This window comes from Leiobunum rupestre, chromosome 5 (genome assembly GCF_980474605.1).
Source record: "Leiobunum rupestre chromosome 5, qqLeiRupe1.1.hap1, whole genome shotgun sequence".
Lineage (NCBI taxonomy): Eukaryota > Metazoa > Arthropoda > Arachnida > Opiliones > Sclerosomatidae > Leiobunum > Leiobunum rupestre.
This window is the reverse complement of record NC_143388.1, coordinates 489,091-500,291: the sequence shown is the minus strand read 5'-3', so window position 1 is coordinate 500,291 and position 11,201 is coordinate 489,091. Positions and strand designations below refer to the sequence as shown.

The following is an 11,201-nucleotide window of genomic DNA, read 5'->3' as shown; positions in this document are numbered from 1 at the left end:
CGACTTAAATCTAGCTGAGCCACATCCCAATTTACAAACAGCTATTGCTATAGTTTATCAACCTGGACTAGAGTCCGAGTTGGTTGATGATTTAGTATACGATGCAAGTTTAGATGAAAAGTTTCATTTTTTGCGAGGTACTACTAAAAATGAATGTCTGTTTGCATGTAGGGTTCAATAAAATTCAAAGTATTTACTCTTGACACAAGTTCCTGTTAATGGAGCAGTGTCCAGTCTCGTATTTAAAATAGGGCTTACGATTGGTTTGATAAACCAACAACGATTTTTTTTAGAAAAAGGCAAACTTCGTTTTTGATATTCTCTCGAAGCCACAATTGTTTGAAACTATCATCTAAAACCATACAAAACTAACAGAAATTCCTCTTAATTGAACCTTAGTCATAAAAATACATAATGGAAGTTCAATAGTACGTTTTAAAAATCCAACTCCATCGTTTGCAAACGCTTACGCTTGGACTTGTTGGAAACATTTGAATTTCATTTCCGGTAAAACAAAATTCCCTGACACTAGTTCACTGATAGTTATAATCTTAAGGTTTTATTTAATAAATAAAATTGTGATTTAAAATTAGATCAATTAGATAAGTGACACACTTATTTATTACTTCTGACCACATACGGTTTCGATAAGAAAGTGCCACACTTATTTAATACTGCTGACTATACACGGTTTCGATAAGAAAGTGCCACACTTATTTATTACTTCTGACATTTGCGACCGCTACGAGGTGACTGATTTCCTGTTTTCTCCGCCACATCTCTTTCAGAGAGGTTACTCGAATACCCGTAGACCTCTCTGCAATCAGAGAGCATATAATAGTATATGCTCTCTGCTGCAATGTCGAACGGTTCTCTCCCGCCTTAACGGGCACTACTAGCTAACAATCTACTTGTACCACTAGTGAGTAAACGCAAAATTTCGTTCCGCCCCCATGGAACAAAAGCGCCCCCCTATAGGGCGGGCACGAAATTAAAAGTGTTCAAGGCTAAAAGTTCAAGCATGAAATTCGAAGAGGACGGGGTAGCTCGGTTTGGGAGATTAGGCGGCCATGTTGTCAGAATTTATAGCCCGCTGTACCGGTAAAATCAAGAAACCACACCAGCGGAGGCCTATCATCACAATGCCCTACGCCAGCGTCCACAAGCCCGGACAGGTGACAAAACCAGCATGGGTAGCAGAACCCCACTACGGATGGTCGCACCCTCGACGCAAGCCGCTCAACCCAGCAGAAGGTGCAACACCAGCCCGCCACTTCGCACACAGCAGTGGGATAGAGAACGGATGCTCTAGCAACTCCGGCCGACACCCCACCTACAAAGGCAGGGAGCCAAGCCCATTGAAAAGAGCTCCTAAAGGGGAACGGCGGGCACACAGCAGCCCGCATAACCCGGCACAGCTGGCACCGGAGATCCCGGTGGGAGCCCAAAAGGCCGGGAGATGGGTCCGCCGTGCCCTCATACGGAGGCCCGCAGCCCCACAGCAGGCTACTCAATCCGCCGAGGCGGCCAGTTCGCCCGGCCCCTCTCCATTAGCCTGGGCCGAAGCCCAGTATCCAGCCCACACCTGACCGAAGTCGGAGGTTGGAGATAGGACCCTTTGGACGGAGCTAACATCTCCCAGTGCGCCACCGCCCTTACGGGTTACAAGAGCCGGACCCCGACTCCCCGGTAAAGCCACCAGTTATTGCACACTCCGACCCCTTGAGGGCCAGATTACGCGGCCAGCAGCTATCTGGGTTCGAATCCCGGTGTCGGCAATTATATAATTTATTTTTCGCAGCCCCATCTACCGTGTCGTCGCTTTTCCTCGCCAAACACTTAACGACATTCCGTCCATAGCAATAGTCCTACTTCGATATATATATCTCGATGTGGAACTTAAAAGGGAAAATGTCGTTTACTCGATTTCATCCTTAGTGTGAATTGTTGACCCATCCAGCTGGTTTTTATATTATAAAAAATGGTTCGATGGGCTTACATTCAGTGAAATTCCAGTTGTTTTAGAAATCTTTAATTAAAACTTTCAACTTATCATTATCACCATTTAGGGAAGGAGGCCTCTTTCTGGAATCAAAAGGGCGGAAGTCATAAAGCAAATCATTCTATGAGATTTGGAGATGAAATTCCCCCCATATTCCTTCTCTCGGGACCATCAGAGTCGCTACTGCTAACGACAGAAAAACTAAGTGCTTAGATAACAATCCGTTAAATGCGGGTTTTTTTATATTGAGGCATAAGGCATATGAAGGAAGTATAAGATCAGTCTCTTTGAAAAAATTTCACATTCATTATTGGCTGCCATCACAAAATCACGTTTATCAGAATTATTTTCTTTAGAATCACCAAACTGTTAAATTATCAATAGATGCGACAGGGAGTGTAGCTCATAAAATTCCACTGCCATGGCAAGAGAAAACATAACACATCTTTCTCTACGAAGCCACGGTTCACGATGAAGAAACAAACGAACAATTTTCTGTGGCTAATATGCTCTCAGAAGGACACACTACCGACGACATATCCTTTTGGCTGTCTTCATAGCTGAAAACTGTCAGTGACTGTCAGCCAAAAGAAGTAGTAACCGACATGTCTCTGGCATTAATATACGCCGTGACGAAAACGTTCCGTGGCTGTTCGTCAATAGCAACATTTATAAAAAAAAAATGCGCTAAAATTGTATTCAGAGGAATTAATGAAAATGAGGGGGTAAATAATTCTAGGCGTTAAATTGCCAAACTTATGTTCGGTGTGACATTGCCCATGTCATAAAATTAATTGTCAATTTTTTTAGGGTCTTAGTCGCCCAATTAAATATTTATTTGTAAAAGCAATGGCTCAAGCCGCTAAAACCACTGACGTTAAAATATTAGCTAATATTTTTTAGTCTATATTTACGGTTTGCCTTAGTTCCGAAAAGGGAAGGAACTCTGACGGGGATGACGACATTTGCACGAAAAATAATAGAGTTTTTGATAGCCGTAGTATGCAAGGGTATTGAGGCGGTGGTGGATGCGTTATCAATATAAGATGAGCAGTCTCCGATAAACGTCATGTCAGGAGAATTAGAAGACATATGTGAGAACCAACCAACCAACTTTCAAACCAATATGATGGAAGTGTTTGGCAAACCAGTGGGGTTCCATCAGGTCGATCAGTTTTATCGGTACGACCGCACAAGGACTCTGCGCCTAGCTCCAAAACTGAAGAAAAGGCATATCCACCCTACATAATTTTCTAAGACGAGAGTGAAAGATGCTGCCCAAATTTCTCCCATTGTCAGGAATGTCAACTTGCATAGCATTTGGTACGTCAATTAAATTTCAGCTGTATACATTGTAATCTTTGTTGTTTATTAAACTTTAGGAAACCTTGAAGCAGAAGCTGCGTATAGAGCAGATTTTATTAGCAACGTAGAGAGAATGTTTGATGCGTTCAATTCCTCAAAGTGAACTATGTTTCAAAAGTCTTGACGTGTTACAATTTCATAATTAAACTGGCGATATTTCAAAAACTAATAATCCTAGAAAGGAAACTTTTGAAATGTTAAAAAAGACAAAATCTTTCCTACCGGACAAATTTTAATTTTTGGAAAATTTGCTAATTCGCTCTATTTTGACCTAAAAATCATGAAACGTCATATCTTCAACTTTTTTTAAATTTAAGTTTTACTATGCTAAAGAGTTTATATTCAGATTCCACGGGGTCCTCTTCGTCAGGAAATAACCGAAATATAATTTTCGGAAAGTTTTGTTCTTCAAAAATACGAAGGACAAAAAAAGGTGAATAGTGTTCGTAAACATTTTTATATAGTCTTAAGTAACATAAGAATGACATTTAGATTTGTTTATATGGTATAATTTTAATTAGCGGGATCCTACCAGACCGCGGAGAGCTTTTATTTCTAGCTCGCTATAGACTGACTATATATAGTTTTAAAGTTTTTTGGGATCTCTATAGCTCTCACACACCATACTATGATTACGCTTTCGTACTATATTAAAATTATTACGATTTTCTATATTTGCAAAAAGTATTATTTTATTTGAAGAAAAATTGATGACTGGTTTCTTTCAGCCCTAATTTAAGGTTGGGACTTTTCATGTGTCCCCGACAAGTTCTACAAGCTATCTGGTCTATTTCGCTAGAACTCTAGCCTTTATACACAAAAATTTGAACGGGAGGGAATTAGTGGTCAGATGACCCATAATCGCAACCGTCGTTTCGAAGTACCTTGAAAGGCAGCAGCGTCGAAGTGGCACCACGACTCTTTACTCCCGCTGTGTTTTCCGACTCTTCTTTTCTACACAATACATCCATTAGTTTCCTCGAATCTCGAGGAGTGGGGTTTTTACAAAAAATAACAAGAAATATATACAATACAGAGTGGGAATTCCGTCCAAATTTTGGTTTACATCTTATCTTTTTATATTTTTTTTTGGTTACACTTAATTTTATTTATACTAAATTATAATTTTAACTTATCTTAAATCATACACTTAAATCCTATAATTAATCTATATTTTCTGCACTCCCCCCGTGAATACTGAGTTAAATGGTACGAGGTATTCACTTATATTTGAGGATCTTGAATTTTTAGATTAAACAGTAGTTTCACTGGTCTGTGCACTATCGTCCCGTTTGACGTTTTTACGTTATATGCCCGAATCCTTTTATCGCGCCCAAAAATCGGATCTATTATTAATCCGATTTTTCCAAGTGTGTTTGGGCAGTTTGTGTTCACGTATGAGGACAACGTCTCCCTTTTTAAATTCAATTTCTTTGTTCACGCATTGACTATGGTGCGCGGAACGTAATTGCAACAGATACTCCGTTTGCCACAGTTTCCAAAATTAGTCAAGGAGAGATTGTCTGTATTTCCATCTTTTGATGGCTTCTTGGCGCGTTGTGATTGCATTTGGTTCGCATTTGAAATTAGAGGGTGGCAAGGCGTTTATTCTTTTTCCAATGAGGAAATGCGCGGGAGAAAGCGGTATCGGTTCTTTGGCCTCGTTGTAGACGTACGTTATCGGGCGAGAATAAATAATCGCTTCAGTTTCTGCTAACACGGTTGTCATTTCGGAATAATTTAAGTTTGATTTTCCTAAAATTTTCTTTAGGATAGTTTTGGCCGATCTCACCAGTCTTTCCCAGAACCCCCCAGCCCATGCCGCGCGTTCAACAATGTATTTCCACTTAATACCTTTACTTCCAAAAAGTTCCTCTACTCTTTCATTGTTTATACATTTTTATATCAATTGTAAATCTAAATCCGCTCTTTTAAAAGTTTTCGCATTATCAGAGTAGATAATGCTCGGGGTCCCTCGTCTAGCGATTATTCTACGGAAAGCCAAAATAAATTCATCCGTGGACAGGGACGAGACTAGTTCTAGATGGATGGCGCGTGTGGTTGCGCAATTATACAAACAAATGTATGCCTTGATCAGCAGGTTTTTTTCATTGGATTTTAGGTAAATTGGTCCCGCGAAATCTATACCAACAATTAAAAAGGGCATTGACTCTTCTATTCTTTCATGGGGTAGGGGCGCTGTGGTCATTTCTCCGGCCTTAGCTGCTAATCTTTTACATTTTAAGCAACTCTGAATAATGTTCTTTGTTAGTTGTCTAACGGACAAAATCCAATAACGTTCCCTTAAATGGGTGATTGTATCATTTACTCCACTATGATGTATCTCTTCGTGGGCTTTAATGGTCAATAATCTTGTGATTCTGCTTGATTTTGAAAGGATAATTGGGTGTTTTCTAGCGTAACTTAGTTCACTTTCTTCTAATCTACCTCCTACACGTAATAAGCCATTTTTATCCAAAAAGGGACTAAGCGTAAATAATTTGGAATTTTCTTTTAATTGTTTATTTTCCTTCAATTTGCTCATTTCATAACTAAATTCTGATATCTGAGTATTTCTAATCCACATTTGTTCTATTCCTTCTAGCTCTTCCGCTGATATTACTTTTGAATCAGAAATTTTATTTCTTCTAGCTGGTAAACCTAATTACGAATGCGGTTATTCTAAATACCCTTTCGATTGAACTTTACCGATTTAAGTCGATTAATTTATGTATGCCTAATTCTTCTTGGTAGCTAATTGTCAGGATTGTTTTCCTTTCCTGCAGATCTAAATTGCTAGGTATTTCTAGAGTGGCTCGCGCGTTTGGCCAAATTTTCCTTTTCTTCCTTTAACCAGGGGGCGCCTTCCCACCACATTTTACTATTGAGCAACTCCCTCGCCGTGATTCCCCTGGTAGGTAAATCGGCAGGGTTTTGAATCCCAGGGCAATGAGCCCACCCGTTTACGTTTGATAGCTTTCTAATTTCTAGGGTTCTTTTCGCTACAAATGGCTTCCATAACCTTTCTACGCCTCTAATCCAATACAACGCGACTGTAGAATCAGTCCACATGTAAATATTATCTATTTTCTGTTTAAAAATACCTTTAATATTATTGACTATCCTAGCTGCTAAAAGACACCCCATAAGTTCTAATTTGGGAACTGATAATTCTGTTTGATTTTCGGGGTCTTTTAAAGGAGCAATTTTTGATTTTGAGGTAATCAGTGTCCCACCTACTTTCTGATTCGAATCTACGTATCTAATGTAAACTGCCGTCACGTAGGCCCTTGTACTAGCATCACAGAAGCAGTGTATTTCTCTTACAACTATTTCATCATCGGTTTCGTGAAGATAATATCGTGGGAGACTTAGGTTATTTAATTCCTTTAAATCGCCGCCAAAATTTTCGAAATCTAATATTAATTCGTTATTAAAATTTTTATCCCAATCCAACTTAATTCTCCATAATTCTTGGAAAAATAATTTCCCCCTTACTGTAAATGGCGTTAATATCCATATAGGGTGGAACATCTGGGCTACGATACTAAGTACCGATCTTTTTGTTTTTGGAATTTTTTCCGCAGTTTCGATTAGTTTTGAAAAGTTGAATGAAAAGCCATCTGATGAAGTATTCCACTCCATCCCTAATATTTTGATTTTACTTCCCTGATCTTACACTGGGAATAAGCTCGGTTTACCCGAGTTTTCATAATTTTTCCACATTTCTCTTAAATGGGGTGAATTTGTTTCCCATTTTCTAAGCTTCATTTGGGCCTTTAACATTAATTCGGAGCACCCCTTGGATATCTCAAACGCGCTCTCTACGGTATCTTCCCCACTCGAAAGGTCATTCACGTTTAGTGATTCGTTTATAACTTCCTTAACCCTTGGGTTTTCTACATCACTACGTTCTAAATGAAGTTTCACCGTCGCAGATAATAAAAAGGGGGAAGAATTAACACCGAAAGGTACCCTCGCAAATCTATAGGTTTTAAATTCATTTTCTTTCATTTGGCCTTGGTCTTCAACTACCCACAAAAATCGAACGCTATCTCTATCCTCTTCGGCTATTCCTACCATCAAAAAGGCTTTTTCAATGTCACTAACAAACGCAATTTTATGTTGTCTGAATTTAAGTAAGAGTAATAAGAGATCTGGGTTTAAATTAGGGCCCTCCTCTAAATAGTCGTTTAAAGAGGGGCACCCCTTTGACGAAGCGTCAATGACAATACGAAGTTTTGTTGTGGAATGTTCCCGTTGGACAGGATGCTGGGGCATATAATAAACCCCCTCCTTGCTAATTTCTATTTCGTGGGGAGGAACCTCTTCTACTATACCTAGCTCTATTTGTTCGTCGATGACGGCCTTGTACTCCATGTAAAGAGACACATCTCGCGAAAATCTATTTACTAACCCCTTTATTCTACGTACAGCTACGGATTTGTTATCTGGCAACACTGATTTTTAGGCCTTCCACGGGAATTTAACGTGATAGCGCCCTTCCCTGAATTCTGTTGTTTCTTTAAATTTTTCTATGATTTTTTGTTCGCTATTATTTAAGGGGTCTTGCTCGCTGTTGATACCCAAACTTTCAAGTTCAAAGTAATGTTTAAGGGTGCGATCTACGTTCCTTTGTTCTACACTAATTTTCATAACTGTTGTTCGATAATTTTCTACATGTAAGGTTTGTTCCCTTCTATTGGTTGGGCCTAAAATCACCCACCCAAACAGCGTTTCTTGAGCTACAACCCTTGAATTGAATCTTTCGAATTTTGTATTCGCAATTTGCCAGAAATAGTCCCCGCCAATTAATACACTAATTTGGGACGGGCCTAGAGGGGGTTCTCTCAGATCATCCGCTAGGGACAAACCTTTTCTATCCATAAATGTTTCCATTTCCGGGCAATCTAAGGTTTCAGTTGGGTTGCAAATAAATGGAACTACTACCGCTACTAATTCCATACTTTTAGTTGGGTTTTTCTTATTTTGTAAAGTTAACCTGACGCTTTTTCGAATCGCCCTTTTCGGCATTTTTTCCATAAACGACCCTACTTTAAAACTTTCTTCCCCCACTACTGGTAATTTTAAAATTTGGGCTATTTCCTCGGTGACGAACGTTCCTTGACTACCTCCATCTAGTACCATTCTAATTGGTAATTTATTTCTTGATTGTATTGGGTTCAGGGCTATTGCTTTTGCCGTTTGTAAAACTACAGTTTTAATTAAATGTTTGTCCGTTGTTTGCACCGAAGCTACTACCGCTCTATCACTACTACTGTTACTATTGTTTTGTTTTTCATATTCTATATTTGCTTGATTTTTATCGCAAACGGCCACATTATGACCCCTTCTACATATCCTACAATTTCTGAAATTTTAGTTACATTGTCTAGCTGAATGCCCCAACTTTAAACAGATAAAACAACGATTGCTATTTTTGATAAGGTCTCTTTTCTTTTCTAAACTTAAGTTTGAGCAATTTGAAGTTCTATGGGTATTACCCTTGAAAAATATACAAAAAACGTTTTCCTCATTTTTTTGGATTTGGGTATTTAATGCGGAGGAATTAAATCTATCTTGGTGGGTTTTAGGCCTCACTGGATTGTTAGGTTTCGGATTTGATTTTTCCGATTTTGGGCCTGCACCTAATAGCCTAGACATTTCGCTACTCTCTACCTGATGACGCAAAAACTTAACTATCTCATCTACGTCCCACTCTTGTTGGTGATCTCTATTTTGGCAAAGTTGCGTTCGCATTTCATTTGGTGAACAACTAAGGAGTGTGGAACAGAGGAGGGAACCCTTTCCGGAAGTATTGGCGCCTAATTATTTTAAACTACGAACATTTATCTCTACTACGTCAAAAAGATTACGAAGGGCTTTTAAATCGTCTTTGCTTTCTATCGGTTTTAATTCTCTAAGGTTATTCATGTGAGTTTGCATTATCGTGATGGTATGGCCAAATCTATCCTTTAAAATCGATACCGCTTCGTCGTAACAATTTTCTGATTCGTACAAATTTTCTACCGCCTTTGCCGCTTTACCCTCTAAATACGAGAACAAATAATGGAATTTGTTTACCTTTTCCATGTTCGTGTCACCAATCAACGAGCGAAATCTGTTCCAAAACGAGGTCCATTTGACGGGGTCTCCGTTGAATTTCGGTAGAGTGAGTTCGGGGAGTTTGACCCGGATTCCCGTTTAGGACTGCGACGCTCCGGCGTTGATGCTATTCACTGGTGCCGTTCCTTGGGTCCCGCTGGCCGAAGGGTCTCCTCCGGACGATACGGTGTTCCCGTTGACCGGCACGATGACCGTGGTATCTAGCGACGGCGCTCTCCCGCTCAGCTCTTTCATCCTACGGCGAGCGTTGATTTTGGCGTTGGTGATGTTGTCCAAGTAATCTTCGGTTTCTACTGCCTCCCTTTCTATATCCGCTTCATCTTGTAGAAGGCTCATAACGTGATTATCAGCCTTGGCTAGATTCTCTTCTAGTGTTTGAAGAACCAGGACTGCGTTTTCTAGTTGATCATACGTCGTTGTCGCTCTCGCAGTTTCGTCGAGCAGATCCGTGATGACTTTAATTTGTTTGTCGACTGACTTCCTGGTTCCATTTCTTGACGCTTTCTATGGCGCTCGGTGTTGAATTGATTGGCGTTATGAGATTCGGAACTGGCGATGAAAGTTGAGCGGCCAACTGCTGTTGAGCCGCTATTTGCTGAGCTGTCAATTGTTGAGCTTACTGTTGGGCGGCTAATTGTTGAGATAGCAATCTTGTTTTTGCACTATCCTTATCCACGATATTCATTTTCTTCGACGGGTCCGACGATCCGTCTTCCATTTAAACGATTGTTTAAATTCTCTCCGTTTATAGTTTCTAAAGTTCACTTACGAAAGTTTATGATGCGCGATAATGATCTAAAGTCACGGGTTTCGGCACCATGTAGAATTTTAATTAGCGTGATCGTACCAGACCGCGGAGAGCTTTTATTTCTAGCTCGCTATAGACTGACTATATATAGTTTTAAAGTTTTTTGGGATCTCTATAGCTCTCACACACCATACTATGATTACGCTTTCGTACTATATTAAAATGATTACGATTTTCTATATTTGCAAAAAGTATTATTTTATTTGAATAAAAATTGATGACCGGTTTCTTTCAGCCCTAATTTAAGGTTGGGACTTTTCATGTGTCCCCTACAAGCTATCTGGTCTATTTTGGGAGAACTCTAGCCTTTATACACAAAAATTTGTGGTAGCAGCAGCGTCGAAGTGGCACCACGACTCTTTACTCCCGCTGTGTTTTCCGACTCTTCTTTTCTACACAATACATCCATAAGTTTCCTCGAATCTGGAGGAGTGGGGTTTTTACACAAAAATAACAAGAAATATATGCAATACAGAGTGGGAATTCCGTCCGAATTTTGGTTTACATCTTATCTTTTTATATTTTTTGGTTACACTTAATTTTATTTATACTAAATTATAATTTTAACTTATCTTAAATCATACACTTAAATCCTATAATTAATCTATATTTTCTACAATGATGGAAGTGTTTGGCAAACCAGTGGGGTTCCATCACGTCGATCAGTTTTATCGGTACGACCGCACAAGGCCTCTGCGCCTAGCTCCAAAACTGAAGAAGAGGCATATCCACCCTACATAATTTTCTAAGACGAGAGTGAAAGATGCTACCCAAATTTTCTCCCATTGGCAGGAATGTCAACTTGCATAGCATTTGGTACGTTAATTAAATTTCAGCTGTATACATTGTTATCTTTGTTGTTTATTAAACTTTAGGAAACCTTGAAGCAGAAGCTGCGTA

At 39.4% G+C, this 11,201-nt stretch overlaps 2 protein-coding genes across 2 annotated transcripts; both read right to left on the bottom strand.

The window, feature by feature from the left end:
- Positions 1 to 5,267: 5,267 nt before the first annotated feature.
- LOC149943316 (uncharacterized) lies at positions 5,268 to 7,747 on the bottom strand. Its single transcript, XM_090175623.1, has 2 exons — positions 7,069 to 7,747; positions 5,268 to 6,028 (listed from the first exon to the last, which is right to left on the bottom strand). The coding sequence occupies exons 1-2, from the start codon at positions 7,745 to 7,747 to the stop codon at positions 5,268 to 5,270; spliced, it is 1,440 nt and encodes a 479-aa protein (XP_090031749.1).
- An 87-nt stretch (positions 7,748 to 7,834) lies between these two features.
- LOC149943315 (uncharacterized) lies at positions 7,835 to 8,515 on the bottom strand. Its single transcript, XM_090175622.1, has one exon. It carries the CDS (start codon positions 8,513 to 8,515, stop codon positions 7,835 to 7,837), a length of 681 nt encoding a protein of 226 aa, XP_090031748.1.
- Between the last annotated feature and the right edge of the window lie 2,686 nt (positions 8,516 to 11,201).

What these genes read in the sequence shown, in the direction of transcription:
- LOC149943315 (XM_090175622.1), bottom strand. Translation starts at nt 8,515, where the DNA reads ATGGTACTAGATGGAGGTAGTCAAGGAACGTTCGTCACCGAGGAAATA.
- LOC149943316 (XM_090175623.1), bottom strand. Translation starts at nt 7,747, where the DNA reads ATGGAGTACAAGGCCGTCATCGACGAACAAATAGAGCTAGGTATAGTA. An exon ending in GAAAAATTATGAAAACTCGG is followed by an intron (nt 6,029 to 7,068) that starts GTAAACCGAGCT and finishes ATTCGTAATTAG; the next exon opens with GTTTACCAGCTAGAAGAAAT.